General features: G+C 39.1%; 1 protein-coding gene across 2 annotated transcripts in view; it reads right to left on the reverse strand.

Annotated features, from left to right (window-relative positions):
- Nucleotides 1-12484: 12484 nt before the first annotated feature.
- The window catches only part of igfbp2a (insulin-like growth factor binding protein 2a), a 48822-nt gene continuing 37284 nt past the window's right edge, over nt 12485-24022 (reverse strand). Inside the window, exons 3-4 of one of the 2 annotated variants that reach the window (XM_053638053.1) lie at nt 16649-16789; nt 12485-15264 (exon numbers count right to left, since the gene is read on the reverse strand). In XM_053638053.1, coding sequence (XP_053494028.1) covers nt 15106-15264; nt 16649-16789 — 300 coding nt within the window. In that variant the 3' untranslated portion in view covers nt 12485-15105. The other variant, XM_053638054.1, reaches the window with a different exon arrangement.

Raw genomic sequence — 24022 nt, forward strand, 5'->3', positions numbered from 1 at the left:
CGCCTCGCGGATGATGTGTGCATTCTTTAAGTTACTGGAGATGAAGTGTGATAGCCTCATAATCTGAAGGATGAATAGGCCTTACCCTTTGCTTAAAAGGGGTTGGGTCAGAAAGACGGATTTGGTGTTTAACCACAGTGGTATGTCCATAATCAAGATCGCCCATAGCAAAAACTTCCGGAATGGAGTTAAGTGCTTTTGAAACTCTGTTCCTCCACTCTACAGAGAGAGGTGAATCACTGAAATAAAGGTGATTTTTAGAGCTGCAACAACTAATCGATTAAATCGATAATAAACTATTATAAAAATCGTTGTCAACGAATCTCATTGTCGATTAGTTGGTCTGCGCATGGCAAGGGGCACATTTACTCACTGTTACTTCTCTTCCCAAAACACGCATTGGAGACTAAATAAGTTGTGTCCCAAATGACGTACTATACGCTTACACTATGCACTGTGTACTCTACCATCTAGTGTAAGAATTTTAGAAAGATAATATCGGGGAGCGCTGCTGAGTTGCCAATGGAGTAGGATGCGAAGTTGGAGGCTCCTGCGGATTTCGATTAAAATTGTAATTAATTTTCGGTCATACAATAGATTTTGACTTACTCTACTCTGTTTTTTTGTTTGCACATTTAACTTTGAAATACGTTAAAATGTCTGGAAAAAAACATGAAAGCTGGTGGTACTATTCAGACACAACTGAGGCCTAGGGTACACGCTGCGACCACAGCTGCAAGCGCATTGCCTTCTTCCCCTGAATCCGCCTTGCCGCGTGTTGACCCTGACTTCGCCGCCCTCAGGCTCGAGTTGCTGGCTTCGCTAAGGGAAGACATTGCCAATATTTTAAAAAAGGAACTCCAGGAGACTCTCGGGGATGCTCTGTTTACTATCAAGCTTCACCTGCAAGCCGTGAGGACACAGCTGGTTAGTTATAAAGTTGCTACCGATGCTACCATATCAACACTGAAAGGTACTGTTGGGGAAATGGAGCATGTTCTCTCCGGTTGTACCGATGACCTAGCTCAGATGAAGACTACTATCGAGTCTCTCACTGCTACCATAACCAAGTTGGAGAATAAATGTGAGGACTTGGAATCTAGGTCATAGCATAATAACATTAGGATAGTGCAAGTTCCAGAGAGGCCTGACACCTGTACAACTGCTGCTATAGCGGCCTTGCTGAAGGAAGTGTTTGATCTGGAGAAGGAGCCGGTTTTGGACCGATCCCACCGGACCCTTCAGTCTAAGCCCAAGCCTGGTGAATGATCACGAGTTATTGTGTGCAGATTCCACTATCACAGTGATTGTGTTGACATTTTACCCCACGCGAGAGAGCTCCAATAGATTAGAGTGAGAGATTTGACCATTTCAGTATTTCCAAACCACACAGCCAAGATAGCCCGGGCTTGGGCTGCGTTTAACGAGGTTAGGTGTCAACTTCGTGGCATTGAGGGCACTCGCTAATGGAATTTTTTACCCAGCACGGCTTCGCATTACTTATAACGGTGTTCAGAAGAACTTCGTTTCAGCGAAGGAAACAGGGGACTATGTCAAATTCTTGACATCTGGGTGAGCTGCATCACCTATGACAACGGCATCTTTTTGACTCTCCTTTTTTTTGCACTTGGGCTTCCAGCTCTACAGTATTCTGATTTTCAATTAAAATATTATTGTTGAATTACCTCTCCTAGATTTTCTGGACTCACTCCTCTTAATTCTACCTCTGTAATAATGTGGTTCTCTGTTTTGATGCTCTGACTAGGTTACAGTTTCTGTTTGTTTAAATTTATGTTAGTATTTTTTCCTCAGCCTTATGTGCTACACTGTTACATTATCTATATTTCATCTAATTTGTAACACAAGTCTTTAAAAGATAACACATTATATTTGTTATTGCGTGCAGACTGTTTATCAGACTCGAAGTCAGTAGGGGCCTTTTCTCTTATTGGAACTTCTTTTGTAAATTTTAATTTTTTTGGTTAGTTCAGCTTACTCTGGTTACTGTGGGAAACACTGCTGTCTCCTTTGTTCTTTTTTTATATGGAGACCTTGGGGGTGTGTGTGTTTAGGGGTTTGTTGGGGGGAGGGGGTCCCACTTCGGCTCTAATTGGCTATTTGTATAACTGTGGTTTACTTTATTTAAATGGTTAATAGTAATATGGATCCCAGCACAGCTGGGACAGGCACACCTCTAAGATTTATTAGTTGGAACATCAGAGGTATGGGTAATCCTGTCAAGTGATTTAAGGTTTTTACACATTTGAAAAGTTTAAACTCTGATATAGAATTTTTGCAGGAGACTCACCTACGTATTAAAGATCATCATAGGTTACACTGCCCTTGGGTAAGTCAAGTCCTCCACTTGAACTTTAATTCGAAGGCAAGAGGGGTCACTGTTTTAATTGGCAAAAAGTCACAGTTTTTGTCCACTAACGTTACTGCTGATGTGAATGGTAGATATATTATAGTTGCTGGTACCCTAATGCAAAGACAGGTTTTGTCGGTAAATGTATACGCTCCAAACTTTGATGATGTGGAATTTGCTAATAGATTGTTGAGCAACCTCCCGTTTTTAAATACTCACCTCTTGATTTTCAGAGGGGATTTAAACTGTGTTTTTGACCCAAACTTGGATCGGTCTAATCCCCGTTCTCTGAATCAATCTGCTATGTCTAAAACATTTTCCGATTTTATGCGTCAGAACGGTCTCGTTGATCCATGGAGATCCCGTAACCCCTCTCTTAAAAAGTTTTCTTTCTTCTCCCAGGTGCATCATTCCTATTCGAGGATTGATTATTTTTTTATAGACAGCACTCTTAATTCTTGTGTAGTTTCTTCTGACTATATGGGTATTGTAATTTCTGACCATGCGCCTCTACAATTAGATATTCAACATTCTATTTATAAACATAGCCCACCACTTTGGAGATTTAACTCTCTTATTTTGGCTGACATTGAATTCTGTGAGTTCATTTCTACTTCTATTGATGACTTTCTTTTCTTCAATCAGAATGACTCCACCTCTTATTCATTGTTATGGGAGACACTTAAATCCTATATCAGAGGGCAGATTATTTCTTACTCCACTTTCTCTAATAAAAGGCGCACGGCTAGGCTTAATGAACTCACATCTGTGATCAGTAACCTCGATCAAAGATGTGCACTGAACCCTTCTCCAGAACTTCTTAAAAAGTGTCTCGACTTAAAAGCAGAATTGAATCTTATTTCGACTAAAGAGGCAGAGCGCTTATTGTACATATTCGTGATTCATACTATGAACATGGTGACAAACCAAGTCGTTTACTGGCACATCAGCTACGGCGACAGGCCACTTCCCGTCTCATACCTAGTATTAAAATCACTTATAATATTGTCACTACAGATCCCATGGAAATTAATGCTACTTTTAAATCATTTTACTTTTCACTTTATAAATCTGAATTTCCTGCAGACAATACTAAAGTGAATGCATTTCTTCAAAACCTTTGTAACCCTGTTATTGATTCTAATACTGCCAAGCAACTGGACTCCACACTCTCGGTTGAAGAAATTCTAAATTCAATGAAAACTATGCAATCTAACAGCCTCTGGGGCGGACGGCTTTCCAATTAAATTTTTTAAAACGTTTATTGGGAAATTAACACCATTGCTTTTATCTGTGTTCAACGAATCCTTGGAATGTGGGTCTTTGCAGCCAACTCTGACACAAGCCACTATAGCTCTCCTTCTTAAGGATGGCAAAGATCCAACCTCCTGTGGTTCTTATAGACCACTGTCTCTGCTCAATGCAGATGTGAAGGTGTTGGCGAAAGTAATTGCAAATGGACTCTACATTTTCAGTGTGGTATGACAAGGGCATTAAACAATTAAAAAATCTATATGCTGATGGTGTCTTTGATAGCTTTGCCAATCTGTCATCTACTTATGACCTCCCTGTGACACATCTATTTTGTTATTTTCAAATTAAAAATTTTGTTTCTAGATGTTTTCCTAATTTCCCCTCTGCACCTCCTGAACAGCCTTTTTGAAAGCTTGTTTTCAAACAATCCACATCAGAGAGGAATGATTTCTAAAATATATGATTTTATTCTGGCTTTAGGTAGTCAGTCGAGTACCAAAATTAAGAATGCATGGGAAATGGAAATGGGAAAGGGGTACAAATAAGTGAAGAGTGTTGGGAACGTGCTATAGGTAAGATACAGTCTACCACTTCTTGTGCTCATCTTGGGCTCATCCAGTTCAAAGTTTTACATAGGGTCCATTTGTCTAAGTCGAGACTTTCTGTAATATATCCAGAAGTAGAGGACAAGTGTGATAAATGCCATGGCTCTCCCTGTCATCTTGGTCATATGTTTTTCTTTTGTCCTTATCTCTATAGTTTTTGGACTGGTTTCTTTACTATCGTCCACTATTCTCAGAGTAGATTTAAAACCTTGCCCATTGATTGCTATATTTGGGATTCCTGATGCCTCAGTTCCATTAAGCTCTGTACATAAAGATATTATCACTTTCACATTCCTAATAGCAAGGCGTTACCTACAGTTGCATTGGAAGACTGCTAAATATCCATCCATCTCCCAGTGGCTTAAGGATATGATGTTTTTTTTTAAAAACTCGAGAAAGTAAAATATACGATGAGGGGTTGTACTTACAAGTTGTTTTATTTATTTTTTTTAAATAAATGACAACCCTTTATTTAATATTTTATGGAGTTACAGACACTTCCCACTTGAATTTTTGTGTTTGTTGTTGGATTTTACAATATATACATAACCGGATATAGATATTGGTTAGCCATGATGGGGGTTGTTTAGGTGATTGTACTATTTAATTTTGTTTTTCTTTTCTACACCATGTATGTATGTATGTATGTATGTATGTATGTATGTGTGTATATGTACGTATAACAAAAAATAAGAATGGTGTCATATATCAAGGAGGTAACTCTGGACTTCAGTTCCCATCAGCCACTGCACTGTACTATAACATGTCACATGACCACCTGCACCTGAATCACATTTCTGTTAATGAGCACACTTATATATATAGCCATTGTTTGCACTGCTTCTCTATCTTACGTTTGTCTTAGACTATCCATTCTTCCATCCATCCATCTTCTTCTGCTTACTCCTTTTCAGGGTCACGGGGAAACCTGGAGCCTATCCCAGGGAGCATCGGGCACAAGGCAGGGTACACCCTGGACAGGGTGCCAATCCATCACAGGACACACAAACACATACACATTCACACACTCATTCATACACTATGGACACTTTGGACATGCATGCCTTTGGACTGAGGGAGGAAACCGGAGTACCCAGAGGAAACCCCCGCATCACAGGGAGAACATGCAAACTCCGTACACACAGGGTCACGGTGGGAATCGAACCCCCGACCCTGGAGGTGTGAGGCGAACGTGCTAAGCCACCGTGTGCCCCTGTGTTTTGTTTCTTGCCACAGTATTTTGCCAAGTTGTCTTAGTGTCTTTGTTTTGTTGTTTATTTGTTTAATAAAACGTTGTATATCTGCGATTGCTTCCGAATCTACCTTGAAACGTGACAAATGGTATTGTTTCTATGTGACATGAAGTATCTTTCTTTCTCAATAAAATATTTTTGAAAAAAAAGAAAGGTAATATTGTCTCAAATAGAACACTAGCGGGTTTTTTACAAGCCGCTTCCTAATCGACGGCGCATGATGTCATACGCACGTAATGCGACACCGCTAGCTTTAGCAGATACCCAGAGTCATCAACAATGACTTTCTTCAGTTCACTAATATACTATTATACATAGTATATATATATATATATATATATATATATATATATATATATATATATATATATATATATATATATATATATATATATATATATATATATGAAGTATTTATGCATTACTTTTTATGGATGCACAAAAAGCAATGAATTAAACAGTCCTAAATTAATCATATATATTCTGGTGTGTGTCTGTGTGTATTGGATTATTTTTAGTCTTATATAATTGGACAAACAGTTGTGTAAAGTTTTAGTCTGAAGTTTATATTTGTAACACTCAGTTTGTGGATTTTATTTTAAATAAACGAAAAAAAGGTACTGAAAGTTTGCCCCCCGTCCGATTAATCGAAAAATAATCAGCCAACTAATCGATTATGATTATATGATTTATGATTATAAAATAATCGTTAATTGCAGCCCTAGTGATTTTATTGTCCTCTTCAGTAACACACATGGCATTTCAACTCTCTACCACAGAAGAAAATGGGGCCTTAAGTTCTTTCTCCTCAGCAGAGGCAGTTTTCAATGAAGATAGAGCAGCTGGAATGCAGAGCTCAGCTAAGCAACTTCTTCATGGGAGGATAACTTCATGAGTGGTTTCATTTTGTAGAAGAATTGGAACTTTAAAGGATGTTCTCCTTGGACTCCCTGGCTGCAAAGCATTAAGCCCCACGAAAGACTTGGGTGGGAACAGGGTTCGACAACTAAGGAAGCGTCCTTTTCTGTGGGCATGCCTCTTATGTATCCGTCCAGGACCACTTTTTGACCAGCAGGTAGGGTGACATTTTGATTTCTGTTCAGTTTGACTTTGCCCACACTGCCATTTTGTTGGTCCAGGTTGTATCTACACAAGATGGTTTGGATCACAGGTGAGTACGAACACTCCTTTTCAAAAGAGATCTGACCATTATGAGTAACAGCACAGGATTTGAACAAAATGTCAAGGGTATTAGTGCCAATAAGTACGGGGACTTTTAGATTGAATTTGAAATCAGGGCCCACTAACGCTAATGTAGTAACAGTGTCGGCTTTTCCAGCAATTTCTTTAGGGAAATGTATGCCCAATTCTATATCACCTAGATACGACACCATCTTCCCCCAGCTCCCTCAACTTCAGTAAGATTTCCCAGGGGAAGGATTGGGTGAGAGAACAGGTAAGTGTCATAGACAGACTTTGACACTTTCGTCACTTGTGACCCTGAATCAAGAACGGAAATACAGGAGTTTCCTTCAAGGATAATCTCAGCAGTACATTTTTACCTTATAATACCAGAAACTGTCTGACCACAATGAACAGAATCAATAGAATGGGCTTGATTGGCTGCCTTTCCCATTTTTGGCAAGTTGAGACTTTTCTTATTTACAAAGGGCCCCAGTATGTCCCACTACCGAACCCCAACCCAGTTTAAAGGCACTCCATTTTTCATTGTCCATTTTTCTTGTTTGGCTTTGAGCTCCTTATATTTTTGATCCACTAGAGCTTTATTAATTGAACCTGCACATAGTCTAGTGATGTGACCATCTTCTCCACATCGGAAGCAGAACCACAGTTTTCAGAGTTTTACGTGTGATTGACTGCACACTCTGCTCTAACAGGCACATCAGGTAGGCTTGCTGCCAACTTGGACTCATGTGATTCCCCTTTCTTGGCTTAGAAGACTCTAACTGCATTTTCAGATCGGCCACTTGTTTTCGTAATGCCTCAGTTTCAGATAGGCAAGCTTTTAGCACCCTGGGGTCAGTATAGGCAGAAACATCAGTGATAACATGAGTGTGACTTGAAACTTTCTGCTTTGGGCCGCCTATGTGATGTTGCTTTCTATCAAGTTTATTGGCCCACCTGCTTTCCTCGGTTTTGAGCAGGGATAACAGCTCAGCAAAGTCAAGTGAGGTCTTTGCTTTTGATTCAAGCTGTAGTGTCAGTATCAAAGATTGGTTCCAGCACACACACTGAAACTGTTTCAACAGGTTCGCAGAAAAATATTTCACTCCATCCCGCCTGACAGCAGCGTTAAGGATCATTTGCAGTCTTTGAAAATAGTCAGAAGCTTTTTTGCCTGCATGTTGGTGGGTGTTCAGAAAACAAACAAAGATCTCATCACCATCCTCCACCATACTCCATGTTAAGTCAACAGCTTAACATAATTTCATGAAGGGACATTAGAGCCAAGTTGCTTAACCACATCTGAGGATGGTGGCAAGAGGTTTTCAAGAACTTTCCTCCTCTGAACATCTGGAGGGAAGGAATCATGTAATAAAAGATCAACATGAGGCACCGGCTTCACCAAGGGTTTTGGGATCTGCCGTGAGAGAGCACAGTCAGTTTGAATGAGATTGTACTGCAGAAGCATAATTTTTGATTACGTGTTCGACAACTATACGTTGCACCTCAGGTGGGTTTAGTTCATCAGAGGCTTTGAGGTCTTTTTTCACAATGTGGAATCAGGGTTGCTATCTGAGGTAAGGGCAGCAGATTTTGTTTCTTTCTGTATCTTTGAAGGACGAAAGTGCTCTGGCCAGAGGAAGTTACATCTGAACCAGCAACATCACAACTAGTGTCAGTGGAATTCTGGGAAGAGCATTCTGCTTGGCAGGCAATGACTTGGTAAAAGGGGTTAACACTTTGATACTGTCTACAAGCAACAACTTCCTCAATTGATCTGAGAGGGTAGTGTTCCCTTCTTATTGCTTTGTTTAGATCTTGAGGGTCTACAGTATGCAGATCCTAATCTTCTTTTGGGGTTGTACAATTATCACCATGCTATTTACCCATTCTGTGCGCTTGGTTTATATTTTGATTACACCCAATTTTTCCATTCATTTCAGTTCTTTTTCAATGTCCTTTTTTCAGGGCCACTGGCACTTTCCTGGGAGGATTGTTCACGATTCTCTGCCCAGAATTGCAAATGCATTTTGCTCTATGACTTGAAATTCCAGAGTGTAATACTTGTCTTTGAATTAGCATTCAAGGCATTGCTGACCCAATGGCTACATCTTGTGGCCTAAATACATCACTAGTTTTCAGCGGGACTTACACATTTAATTACTGTCAAGCTTCAAAGCATCCAGATCTCTTAGAGACATGACATTACAATCTCAAGGTTGTTTACCTTGAGAGTTTCAATCCAAGGTTCTTTTCATCAATTTCGTACAGCTCAGTTGCTTTCATCTCAGTTGTTCCAAGGAACATTTCCTCACCACTTAATCCTGTGTGATCAATTCCATGTATTTTATGTTGTTTCTCTGTTTGTTTGCGACTCAATTTTTTTATTTTTTTTTGCAAACCTGTACTTTTTGTGACAGACTTAACTTATTTGTCCCTGTGCAGGGCATTTTTGGGGTCCGTGTTTATATCCACATCTTGTACATTCTACTAATGGCCTGTCGTGGTTCACAGTATTTTGCACAGCATTCTTCCGTGGTTCACAGTATTTTGCACAGCATTTTTTCGTGGGTCACAGCATTTTGTCAGATTCTTTCGTGGTTCACAGTATTTTGCTGAAAACATTCTTTTTCCCTTTTTTTAAAAAAAATTTTTATTTATTTTTTTTAAAACATATTTTTGCTTGTGAATTTTATGCAAGGGCACTTCAGTTTCTTCTTGCAGTGTTTCAATTGGTTATGACTCACTTCCGTGACTCGGCAAATGTCCACTGCTCTCTGTAGCGTTAGGTCAGATTCTAGTAACAGTCTGCCTCTAAGCTGATCATTTGTAATACCGTATACAATTCGGTATGTTAGCAATGACTCCCATCAGTTCTCTGAACTCACAATCCTTGGCTTTGTTCTTTAAATTCATCACAAGTATCAATAGACTCAGTTTGGCCTTGTGATCTTGTCTCAGATGTCAGATTCTTTAATGGTTCACAGTATTTTGCAAACAGCTCTTTCAGTATGTCAAAATCATCAACATCGTCATCAAATGCAAACGTGTTGAATACCTTGATGGCATCGTCTCCTGCTACATGTAGAAAAGTGACACACTTTATTTTCTCAGATTTCTCAGAGACTCTGCTTGTAATAAGATACAACTCAAATCTTTGGATCCAACCTCTCCAGTTCTCAGCTACATTTCCTTCTAGGCTCAGAGCTCCCGAGGGGTTTCAACTGCTCCATAAATTATCATATTTTGTCCCTTCTGACACCATTTAATGTTTATAATGACGAGACTGCATGTGGTTCAACTGAACTGCTTTTACTTCTCTGTCTGTGCTATATCGATACAGTAATGCAGTAGCGTGTTCAATCCAATACTGCAACATAAGCATATATATATATATATATATATATATATATATATATATATATATATATATATATATATATATGGGCAACATTTGACTCTCGAGTTGGGGAGGCAAGGAAAAATTAAGTACCTGCCTCAGCAAAATATTCGCAGAAATTTTAAGCAAACGAGTTTAAGTATCAAAACAACGGCATACCGTAGTGAAGAGCTAAATGGCATCCACCAGGCATGACATCAAAGCGATTAACTGTTTTATCCAACTCCACATGAATGGCCTGTTCATTGTTCAGTACTGCAATGTCCAACAGTCTCTCCTGTCTCATGGTGTTTCTCATGTATGTTTTCAGTCGACGGAAGCAAGAAAAAATTTTCACACGATGCATGGTTCATCGGCACAGTCAAGAATAACTTCAAGGGGTTGCCAACGTTTACAAGACTGTGGACTAGCTTCGACTCTGAACAGTGACAGTCGTTTTTCAAAACTTGCTTCTCCAGTTGACATAGTGTTGAAAAGTGACAATTCTACATTCGTCTCCTCTTCTGGAAATCCATAGTGACGACAAATAAATGTCAGGTCCTCTTCGGTGTCCGTATTAGAGCTGAGGGTGTGATTAAGTGCAGTCAAAGTGTTAATGTCATTTTCCTGAAATTGCTCACAGATCTCTTTAATAGTGTTGTTCAGTACGCTGAAATGCAATTCCTTGTAATAGTCCTGAGCTGAGGCTGAATTCAGTCCAGGCACCATTGCTTTGGTTGTTCTCCTCCATGGACATTGTGGGCTGCGGTAATTGTTCTTATTGCACAACTCGACTATGAACTCCCAAAGCTGCTGAAAGTGGTGATCAGTTCTCATTGCTAAAAGAGCAGAGATTGTGGTGCTAGGCTTTTTACATTGGTATAATGTAAGGTGGGTGACTGTAACGCTTTGGACAGTACATTGCACTGTATGAGAATTTGTCGCATTAAAATGCAAGGGAATGAAAAGTGAAAATCGGTCACAGATGTCAGCAGACTACTTGCCTGTCCACCGACTCGCACATCTTTTTCAGAAATTTCACTAAGAGTGTCAACGATAGTCTCAAAGTTATCAAGTATGGCCTTGAGAGCCTCTGCATGGCAGGTCCAGCTTGTGTTGCTTAGAGATTTCAGTGTAGTAGATTTACCTGAAAAGTCTCTGCTCCGTTCTCGCAAAGACTCAAAAACTGCATGTTGTTTTGCTGACCCCTCGATGAAGTTATAGAGAGATCGAACATTGGTCAGCATGTGTCTCACAGCTGTATTGGTGCAACAGACATCCACAATGCAGAGGTTGAGGATGTGCGAGTAACCATGGACGCCAGAGGATTTTCTCTTAAAATGCATGTAGCTACACCACGGTAGGTTCCTCGCATACTCACTGCATCATCATAACATTGCACTCTCAAGTTGCAGATATCAAGAGTAAAGCTTGTCAGTACATTCACTAAAAGAAGGGCCAAAGATTCACCATCTGTTCTGTCAGTCCTATAAAATTTGATGAATGATTCATGGACATCTAGGTCTCTGTCGACAGATCTTAAAATCCCTGCAACTTGCTAATGCCTACTTATGTCTTGCATTTCGTCCGCGATAAGGGCAAAAATTCCGGCTTCATACACTCGTTGTTATGATGTCACTTTTAACCTGACTGGCCATTATATTGATCAACTCATTCTGGTGCTTGTTATAAACATAATTAAATGATCTCTCTCAATTTTTGAATAGCCGGTTAATTAGTTGGTTATCAGTGGCCCTTAAATCCATCAACTGTAAGAAATTTCCCCGATTTTCTGATTCATCCGTTTCATCGTGACCACGAAGAGCAATACCAGAGCGGCAACAGAAGAGAAAAGTCTCGCATATTTTTTTCAGATATTCTCTGTTCTCATCCACTCTCTTTGCGTGTTCACTGCTGATTTGTGTGGCTACGCTTCCCGTTTAAAGTGTCTCTTGATTACCTTTCATTTTTAACCCAGCAGAAATGTGCACACTGCTTTTCTGATGTTCATTTTTCAGTGGCTTTTTTCCAGTTGGTAAATCCAGTCAATTGAAATGTGTCCGTCTTAGACTCGTCGCCATCAACTGAGCGACACGTGAAACAAAAAGCCCGATCAATGGTGGGACTATATTCAAGCCATTCATAAATCCCATACCATTATTTATGGAACTTTCTACCGTCAGTCACTGGAAAAGAAATTACTGGTTGATTATGGCCCAATCTCAATAAAGTAACTGCTCTTATTTTGGTCTACTGCCCCCTATCAACGCGGAGATGTACATATTAACACATATTAAACAATTTTCAAATCTCCATGGCTACAATAAAATTGATGGCGATATGGGAGAGCGGGCACTTTTGTCATCAAGAAATATTTCAGACTCAGTAACTGGCTGTCCTGAAAACTGATGTGATTCATGAGTAACAATTAAAACAGAAATCAGAGGTTAATACCAGTTTTAATGTCATACTACACATGAGACCTTGAAATACTTAAAAGACTGAATATTATTCATGTTGTATTACTTGTACATTCAGAAAACAGAATGAATATGTAAAATATTCTTAAGAAGAAGAACTACAGAAGACACTATTCATATATCACTACACAAAGTTGTAATTACATATTCTTTTCATGGATATGACCACTAGGTGTCAAAACTAGTGTAAAGATTATTTTTCTTCAGTGACCTTTATACCATTAGAATCATTTATTATCTACACACGTGTAATATAAATGGGTCAAATTACATGGTAACATGGTTGCAACAATGTTGCTGTGTGTCAGCATATGGTCCAACTATATATATTTTTATAGTGGTTCTCAGATTTGAAGATGGAGGCCCAAATGATCTGAAAGGAGACTACTGTAAATATTAAAATCAGAGAGCATGATCTGATTTGGTAAGGCACTATTTTAGTGAGTTCCCTGTGATCCCCTGACAGATAAATTAACATTAATAGAACAAAAAGCACTGAAATGCCTGATTTTTGGGCTGCACAATACATCATATGATATCATGATCTTGGCCTTGGCAATACCAATATCTTAGAATACCCACCATCAGACCAAAGTGGGGTTAGTCTAAAATATATATAATCTCGATACCACTTTTCTCATGTCACCACCAAAATATTCTAACTCAAATAAAATACATTACATAAAATAACTGTTGTTATTTTAGCTGTATACAATATAGTGGAGTTGAAATAAAAAAAATGAATACATTAATTCAATATGACCTCAAAGTGCATGCAGACTTTCAGACTTTAATTTGAGCATATTTACATCCATATAAGCTGAAAAATGTAGGAACTACAGCACTTTTTATATGTGGACACCCCTGACCCCGCACCTGTTTTTAAGGGACCAAAATAAACTGCACAAATGAACATAACCATATATTAAATTGTCATTTTAAATACTTGGATTCAAATCCTTTGAAGTCAAGTACCTTTTGAAGTCTGAAACACATAGATATCAACAGATGCTGGCTTTTTTCCCAGATGATGCTCTGCCAGGCCTTTACTGCAGCTGTCTTCAATTCCTGCTCATTCTTGCGGTGTTTTGCCTTCAGCAAGTGAAATGCATGCTTAATTGGATTCCAGTCTGATGATTAACTTGGCCATTGTAGAGTATTATACTTCTTTGCCTTAAAAAAGTCTTGGGTTGCTTTCGAAGTATGGTACGTGTCATTGTTCATGTGCGCTATGAAGTGGTGCCCAAGTATTTGGCCAAATCTGAGCAGAATACAGCCCTAAACCCTTCAAAATTTTTCTGAAGGGTCAGCAGTCACATCACACAACAAGGGAACCAGTTCCATTGGCAGCCATACATTAGCTGAGGTGGAATGCTTCATGCTTGATGCTTCATGGTATGATCATGCTTGATCATGAGCAGATCCTTCCCTTGTTCATACTCTTCTCTTCCTATTATTCTGGCACAAGTTGATCTTTGTCTCATCTGTGTATAGGATGCTGTTCTAGTATTTACTCCGGTAAAGGCTTCTCTTGATTGTTGACTTTGACACAGATACGCCTACCTTGTGGAGAATGTTCTTGATCTGGACAAATGCTATTAACATTTTTTCTTCACCAGGAAAAGAATAATTCTTTCATCCACCTCAGCTGTTTTCTGTGGTCTTTTGGGCCTTTTTGTGTTCCTGAGCTCACTAGCGCATTCTTTCTTTTTAAGAATGTACCAAATAATTAATTTGGCCAAACCTAATGTTTTTGCTCTCTCTCTTTGGGCTTCATATTGAGAGTTAACAACAACAGATTCCAAATACAAATGCCACACTTGACATCAACTCTAGACTTTAAGTGAAACAATAAGGAACTAACATACACTTGGCCGTAGGGAACAGCTGAACAGCCAATTGGCCAAATACTTGACCACATATAGAAAGTCAGAGAGCATTCACCTGATTTAGATGTTCACCCTCTAATTAAAGCTGAAAGTCTGCACTTTGATAATATTCACTTTGATAATATTATTTTCAACTCCAATTTACTGATGTAGACACCTAAAATAACAATAACTTTGTCAATGTCCAAATATTTATGAACCTGGCTGTAGCAATGGAATCAATATGATACAGTATAAATATGTTGTGGATACTGTGCAGCTCTCTGGATATATGGTGTAAATATTATATTTTTCTATAGGTCTAAAATCACTGTTAGGGTTACAATTTTTTTGTGAAAATTTTGAAAAATAGCACCAAAAATAGGGAACTAAATATCCTAAACACATCTTGGTCCGTATAAAGTATGTGGAAAAGAATTACCCATAAGTATTCTGTCTGATGAATTCAATGTCTAAAACCTGTGATTATAAAACCAGCTTACAGTTTTCTGTATTACATATCGCCCATTACATAACCCCCTAATAATGCTGGGTCTCACGCTAATAAAATCACTGACACTTCTACAAGTTATGTTTTATACCATTAAAATTCTAGAAAAACATGAACACACACATACATAAACAAGTTTACTGGTAGATTGTTTAGGAAGTTAAAATACTGACTCTACAGGTACGGATTCTCTTTGATGCTTTTAGTTTTGTGGTGCTGAAGGTGTCTCCATCTCTAAGGTATTGATGTACTGACTGCAGTTGGGGTCAGCTCTCATCACTGGGGAGGTCTGGATGTGCCTGCCTGAGTTGGGGTTCACACACCAACACTCACCCCGATGTCCATTCACTGACATCTTACACTGAAACACATGAGACGGTCAACAATGACATTGATATTTTAATAAAGTGATTGTCACATCAGCCCAAGACACTACACCCCCCCAGCAGAGGTCCTGCTCCCCTGAGTTCTCCCCCAAGTTCTGCTTTTGTTACCTCTACATTGGATTACTGTAATGCCTTGCTGTCCAGATGCTCCAGTAGGTGCATTAACAAGCTCCATTTAGTCCAGAATGCAGCAGCCAGAGTCCTTACTAGAACCAGAAAATATGACCACATTACCCCTATCTTATCCACACTGCACTGACTCCCAGTAAAATTTCGCATTGGTTATAAAATACTACTATTGACTTATAAAGCATTGAATGGTTTATAAAGAGCAAACATTTAGTCTTTTATGATCCAACATGCCTGCTTCGATCAAAAGGTGCAGGCTCTTTGTTGGTACCTTTGTTGGAATAATGAAGACTATAGCAGGGGGCAGAGCTTTCTCTTACAAAGCCCCACAATTGAGGAATAGCTTCCTATTAGTATTTGGGACTTAGACATGGTTTCTGTCTTTATGTCTAGGCTGAAAACCTATTTGTTTAGTCAAGCCTTTTGTTAATAAGATTTTTTCTGAGGTAAAGTTACAGATCTGGAGGATTCATGGGCATAGAGTGTTTTGGTAAACTGTGATGTTTGGATGCTGTCACCCCCCACTCTCATGTGTTCACTCAGGTTTGTTGAGTGTTGAGTGGCTGGCTGCTTTATGTCCCAGGGCACCCTCATGTCTGTGTTAACTTCTGGCGCTCCCTTTTAGTTATGCTGTCATAGCTATTCTTGCCAAAGTCCTGGCTAGCACTCTGTGCACAATGTACATCTTTTTAAACCATTACAGTACAAGAGCATACCTAATGTACATCATCTTAAACCATTACAGTACAAGAGCATACCTAATAATCTGTTATTTCTCCCCACCTCTCTCTCTGTATGTCAAGCTACACATGCTACTTCTGTGATACAGGTGATCCTGAGTTTACTGTTATAGAAGTGAAATGATTAATAATCACATATTCAGTGTCACCCAGATGAGGATGGGTTCCCTTTTGAGTCTGGCTGCTCTCAAGGTTATATCCGGATTCCCCCACCCCAACCGCCAAAGAGGTCTGTTCCTTTGCTCAACAAACATCAGAAAATCATTTTTTCCTACTTGTTTTTTAATTAATATATTTAATAACTCATGTAAATTGAACAAATAAAAAATGAATCCCCTGCCTGTGGTTGTAAACATAAGCATACATAAATGCCAAGGCAAGTTAAGAATACAAACTATACATTATTAGTAGACCATTACTAAAGATTATTATACATTAGTATGCACTCAGATTTGAGCCTAATCTAAATGGTTTGATTATTTGTTCTTACCTGTTTCAAGTTATACTGGCCCCTCTTGTCACAGTTGGGTATGTGCACAGAGTAGAGGTCCTCCAGAAGGCCACGATTGTCTTGGAAGGCCATTTTGGAGATCCTCTCAAGTACTTGCTCCAGCTCCAGCTGACACTGACTCTATCATACAAAACCCAAAGGACTTAGTTTTACATAATTTGATACATGTTTTCTATATATATGTTTTCCTTCCAGGTAAGCCAGGAGCAGGTGGCATGATAAAATATTGGCCTATGCAAATGACACAAAATAGGTAGGTATAGCATAAGTATACAGATGTGGCCATTAAAAATGTGTGAGAAATAGAATGCGATCCTGCAGTATGTCACTCAGTCAGTCAGCGCTGGCAAGACAAGACGGTTAGGTGGCAGTCGTGTCACATTCTTTGAGTGAGCAAACTGTTTTCTAAAGGTGTAGTGAACATGACATTACATTACATTGAACAGTTAAACGAATTACCTCATCTGGATTGTCAATATGTTATTTAAAAACTAAGGCTCTGATATTTGACCACTGTTTTATTATAGTGTTAATGTTATAGTGATAGTAATTTCATAATTTAATTGAACAGCAATGGAGGCTAGCTGGTACATCACTCCCCTGTGACCTACAGTATACTATAGGCTGTACACTAAAGTTTTCTTTAACGCGTCTACTTCCCATACCAGTCAACACTGGTTTGAGCCCCACTCGGGGCAGGTGGACCGGCTACAAGAGCACATTCAAAAAAAGTAAAGTTGTAACATTATGAGATTGAGGTCATAATATATTGTAAATAAAGTCATGGCATTATGAAAAAGTATCATTTTGAGAGTAACACACATGTCATTATTTTTCTACCATAAAAAATAATGGTAGAAAAACAGCATGATTATCGCAATGATGTTGATGATTTAGTTGAATTTGAAGCCCTAAGCGGCCATGCATTATTAAGTTTTTCTTTGTTGTTTTCTCATGATCTCAACATAAAAGTTGTTTTCCAGTGATCCAGACTTAATTTTTCTGTGTACTTGACATCCATCATTCTGAAGTCAATGGGTTTTTTGAATGGGTTTTTGATTAAATGCCTGAAATAAGGTCTGTGGTTAACACAATCTCAAGATATGTTCAAATTTTATATTATGACATAAAATACATCAGTAGTACCCCACTTGTAATTTTGTTAAGCTTTTACATGTCTTGAAAAAGATGGTCGCTAACAAGTGGCTAAATGGTACTATAGAGGCTGTCGGGGAAATTAAATGTCATCACGCCGAACAGGAAATCTCATAGACTACAGCCTCGTTGTGTTTATACTTGCGCTCTTGTCAACTATAGACCCTTTTCACATGACATCACGCAACTTCCGTTCTGACTCAAAGCAGTATGTGCGTAATTCCACCAGCATAGTGGAACACTGTTTACCCAGTCCCTTCTACATCTGCCAGAAATACGTCTAGATGATGTAAGACTTGCAGACGAATTTTCGCTTATGACACATTCTAAGATTGATTAACCTCTTTTCGCGGTAGCCAAAATGGCATTTTTGTCTGTTTTGGGGGTACCTGTGTTCAGCATTGATTTGTTTTGTGATATCACACACCACAGTAGTGCTTAATTTCTCATATGAAAGTAGACACTTAAGACTTTAAGAATTAGCAGTTATGTCAAGTATTTCTTCTTCTACCTAGCCTACCTGGGGCAATATATTCATAATTTTTTTTTTTTTTAATTATATATAAAAAAAAATGTTTACTTTTAACACAAATGTTATATCTTCACAGCAAATGTTGATATCAATCCCAGTCCTGGTCTCAAAGATGCCCCAAGTACTTGTCCATGAACACCCAAAATATGAGGAAGTTATCTCTAACCACTAAAATTGTGTGTAAGGTTATCCAAACACAGGTAAAAACCTCTCCAAAATGGCACCAAACGTCTCCAAATGACATAAAACCTCTCTAAATGCACAAAGTTTATAAAAATGGGACAAAGTCTTTAAAAATTGCAGAGTTCTAGAAATAGAAAACCTTTTTTTTTTTTAAAAAAGGCACAAAATAACCCCTCCAAATGGCACCAAACGTCTCCAAAATGAAAACAAATGGCAGTAGCATGAATTCTGTTACACAATGTGTTATTTCACACACACACAAAAAGTCTGAAACATACTTTCAGAAAATATAATGTTTATTAAAAATAGTGCCAGAGCCCCAGGTGAAGGAGCACTTGCTCTCCTAATGGCTCAAATGATAGACACATGAGTGACCCCTCTCCTCTGACTTCTCTGGCGGGTAGATAGAGCTGTCAGTTTTGCAGTGGAAACCTCCATGTGGGTGTTGTGGGAGAAGGCCTCAGAAGAAGTGTGAGGAGGATCAGGAGCATTTTTCTTCTTCTCTGTAACAATAAATAATCATGAATACAAAGTACAATAAGTACCCAAAATCACCCATAGTAAATATTAAAATGGCTTTTATATTTATATAATAATAATAATAATAATAATAATAATTCTACATATTATGTAAAATATATATTCTATATAAATCAATGCTGGTGCAATTGCCGTTGTTTATTATTATAAAAAATGCAGCGCCGTGTTGCATGTAGAAAACAAACACTGCTGTGTTAAATGGCGCACTTGTATAGCGCTTTTATCCAAAGCGCTTTACACTGTGTCCCATTCACCCACACACACACTCACCCACCCACATACACACACACACCAATGGTAGCAGAGCTGCCATGCAAGGTGCTAACTTGCCATCGGGCGCAACTTGGGGTTCAGTGTCTTGCCCAAGGACACTCCAGTATGTGGAGTCATGTGGGCCGGGAATCGAACCACCAACCCTACGATTAGTGGACAACCCGCTCTACCACCTGATCCACAGCCGTCCCATATTGCATATAGCAAACATACACCGCCGTGTTGCATGTGGAAATATTTCTGCCGTGTTGCATGCAAAACTCAAGAATTTCATACTGCATGCAAAAAAATACATTTCCATGCTACAAGCGAAATTAATAAAAAAAGAAAGCAACATAATTTACATACCTGCCAAAGCCGTGCCCACTCCATGCTGGAATACTCCTCAACTCAATCCACACCGTCTTCCTCCAAAAAAAATAAAAAAAAATAAAAAAGAGCCACTCCGAAATAACTCCCTCAGAAGCTGTGACACATTCAGGCTTTTTCGGGAGCACGCCGCCGCTATAAGGCGCCGATAAATCACATGCTGAGCGAAAACCAGTAGAAAACTAGCGATCAGAAAAAACTACCAAGCATGCAAAAACCTGCTGTATAAAGTTTTGCAGGAAGACCGCTAGAGCAGAGAAGCCATTTCCTGATAGTGTCTCTGCACGGCCCTGTACCGCTGACACACATCTTAACACCAATGTATGCACGTGTAAAAGGTTTAGTTGTGCTGAATACGCTTTTGATTTTCTCAGCCTCTGAGTGGTCAATCATGTCGAGTTTGGGCTTGTTTGAAAGTTAGAAGTATCTACAATTGGTCCATGTGGGTGTCAATCAAGTTAGACTGCCCAATTAAAATTTAGGAGGCGGGTTGTTCAGCATAGCCAAAGCAGATTAGCTTTTTTTAGAATGTGTCCCAGTTCAGTTTATTGTTAATTACTAAATTCCAGAGGGGTGGGATACCAAAACAGTTAATGCATTTTGAAGAGGACATTTGTGACTAAATATGGAACTTTGCATTTGTTTTCTTAAATAAAGCTGATGGACTTTATACCGATGGAAATGTGCATGATTTATAAAACCGCGAGCGAACTGGATTTTCGTCTATGTAGGTAATGTAAGGTAGTAAACGTATATACAAGTCCGATCTTTGGTTTAAATGTTATAATTTTATTGTGGCAGTTGTATATGTTGTTTTACTATCAAAAAAAAGCTTTAATTAAAATAATTAATTTGTTTATACTAAATAATAATAATAATACACTTTATTTTTTTAACAAGCGCCTTTCACGACACCCAAGGTCACTTCACGAATACAACATGCAAATGCAATTCACAAAACACTAAAACACAATATTATATATATATATATATATATATATATATATATATATATATACACACATTATACAATATTATACATAAAACACAAACACATATTATAATTAAGAATTATGTAATCGTGTCACAGAGAATATGCAAGCCTGAAGAGATGAGTTTTTAAAGAACTTTTGAATCTTGAAATGGATTCACAGTTGCGGATGTGATGGGGAAGTGAATTCCAGAGCTTAGGGGAAATGTGGTATAGTTCATGTCCAGTATTGCTAAGCTAAGAGGGGTGTAGTTAGTGAGGTAAGTGGGAGCATGATTATGTAGGGCCTTAAATGTGAGAAGCAGAGCTTTGAATTTAATTCGACAGGCAACAGCAAGCCAGTGAAGCTGGGTGAGCAGAGGTGTTACATGTCTGGTTCATTTGGAGCATGTAATGATCCTTGCTGCAGAGTTTTGGATTATTTGGAGCCGGTGAAGTAGTTTATTAGAGATGCCAGACAGGATGGAATTGCAGTAGTCAATGTGGGATGTAACATAAGCATTGACCAAGACTTCTGTGCTGTGTTGAGTGAGGGATGGGCATAGTCTTGCAATGTTCCATAGATGGAAAAAGACACTGCAAGAAACATTGTTTATGTGCAGTGAAGGAGAGAATGCTATCTAAAATGACACCAAGGCTCTTAACCTGAGTGGAGCATGGTATAGTGCAGCAGTCAGTGGAGAGGGTGAAGGTGTTCATCTTTGCAACGTGTAGCTCAGTCTTATTGCTGTTTAATTTTTGATAGTTCTTAGCCATCCATAAGTTGATGTCATGAAGACAGGCTATGATTGTACTGGGAGGAAGAGAGGCTGAGGGCTTCGTGGACATGTAAAGCTGAGTATCGTCAGCATAGCAGTGAAAGTGAACACCATGATTTAGAAGGATATTGCCAAGTGGGAGGAGATAGATGATAAATAAGAGAGGCCCCAAAACTGAGCCCTGGGAAACTCCCTTGGTGACTATTTGGTCAAATTGTGTCCTGTCAGTGAGGTAGGATGCGAACCACTGGTGTACAGTGCCAAGGACGCCAGTGTTAGCTAGACATTCTAGAAGAATCCGATGAGAGATGGTGTCAAAGGCTGCAATGAGGTCTAGGAGGATGAGAATGGAGAGTAGTCCAGAATCAGCTGCACAAAGGAGGTCACTGGTTCTCTTAACCATGGCAGTTTCTGAGCTGTGTTTAGGGCGAAATCCAGATTGGAATGGGTCGAACAGATTATTGATTTTTAGGTGATCCTGGAGCTGAGATGCCACTATCCTCTCAAGGACTTTTGATATAAATGGTAGGTTAGAGATAGGTCGATAATTATTGAAGTCATCAGGATCCAGTCCTGGCTTTTTCAGTGTTGGCCTGACAATGGCAATTTTTTATGAAGGGGGGACCACACCAGTGGTGAGAGAAGTGTTAATTATTGAGATTATCAGAGGGGAGATAGAGGGCAGACACACTTTAAGTAAGTTGGTTGGTGCAGGATCCAGTTGACAGGTGGAGGAATTGCACATCATTATGAGATTCAAGACATGACTTTCCACTGGAAGACTGAAATGACTAAAGTGCATTTAGTCATTTCAGTCTTCCAGTGGCAAGTAACGCTGTGAATCTCATCGTGACGTGCAATTCCTCCACCTGAGCAATCAATGAGCAAAAGGAACCATGCTCCCCGAATACTACAGGCTCTCCACATACCAGTGTATGTGGAGGGCCCACAGAATTCGGGGAGCATGGTTCCTTTTGCTCATTAATTGAACAAGTCAATTGTCGATGATTGGTGGAAATTTTAGAGTGGAAAAATTTCAGGAAGGCCGAACAGCGTTCATCAGAGAGATTCAGATGAATGGAGTTATCAGTTGGTTTAAGTACTCCATTCACGCTCTGGTGAATCTGGAGCTCTGGTGTTTCCTTCTCCCACACTGATGATATTTGATAATACGATGTTTTTGCAACAGATTTTTTGCAGCATTTTTGTACTGAAGTATGTGATCAGAATATATCTTTTTATGGACCACAAGACCAGTCCTTTTTGATAACTGCTCCAGACGCCGACCCATGGACCTCATCTGGTGGAGTTTAGATGTATACTAAGGTGTAATGTGAACAAATGACACGGTCCGAGTCTCAGGGGAGCAGTGTTAAGTGCAGAAGACAAGCAGTAGTTGTAATGGCTCACTAGATCTACTAATGAAGCATTAGGAGCAGGGCAGGTATAGGAGTTAACTAGAGCGGTAAACCTATTACCTATAGGCTTGACCTATTTATTGTTGCGATATAACATGACGTTCAGAGTTTTGATTTCATGACAGGGAGGTAGGTGTCAAATGAGATGGGTAGTTCAGCAGCATTGATATGGCTGGGTGTAATACTAGTGCAGCAGACCAGATATAAAATATGGCCTTTGCTGTGGGTTGAAAAGTCTACATACTGCAATCATTCAATATGTATGCAATCAAGCATGGCCATAAAGTCTCTTGTAAATAAGTTGGAAGAATTATCCAAATGAAGGTTAAAATCACTGATCAGGATCACATTCGGAGACAATGTATTCAGAATTGTTAGTATAATTGAAAGTTCAGATATGAACACATTTGATGGCTTAGGTGGTCTTTACAGTACCGCAATAACAGTGGGTGTAGGTCCATGGAGTTTGACAGCCAGCAGTTCAAAGGAGGATTGATCAGGCAAGGCGAGTGGAGTCATTTTCACATTCTCACAATATAGCAGTGCAAGACCGTCTCCTCTCCCAGAAGGACAGGATTTACAGATGTAAACAAACCCTGGGCTGCTTGATTAAGATATAGAAAATCATTGTTTTGCTGCCAGGTTTGGGTGAGGCCTAGTAGATCCAGTTTATGGTCAGTAATAAATTCACTGACCAGAGCAGTTTGTTGGTGAGAGACTGAATATTGTATAATCCAAATTTCAGGCAGTTGGTGTGCATGTGTACATCTGACCTAGGCAGAGAGGCTAGTACACCGCAGTCAACACCGCGTTGGTCAGAGATCATTGAGTGACGTCGGTTTACAGACCAGAGGCAGGGAATAGCATTGAAATCATTCTTGTTAATCACTTTATCCGTCTTTTGACGAGATCCTCAATGAAAGATTGTTGCATTGGCAGAGGAGCTCTGCAGAAGTTTCATAGTCCCGCCACAACCGGTAAAGTTCGACTGCTGAGTATTTCCCATCTTTAATAATCAGATAGAGTGTTTTCGAGTGGACAGCAGCCAACTTCAGCCAGACTTCACTGTAATCCACCTTAAGCAGTTTAATGTTTATCAGCAAAGAAATCTCAAAGCTATCTCTGTGATTTGAA

This window comes from Ictalurus furcatus, chromosome 12 (assembly GCF_023375685.1).
Source record: "Ictalurus furcatus strain D&B chromosome 12, Billie_1.0, whole genome shotgun sequence".
Lineage (NCBI taxonomy): Eukaryota > Metazoa > Chordata > Actinopteri > Siluriformes > Ictaluridae > Ictalurus > Ictalurus furcatus.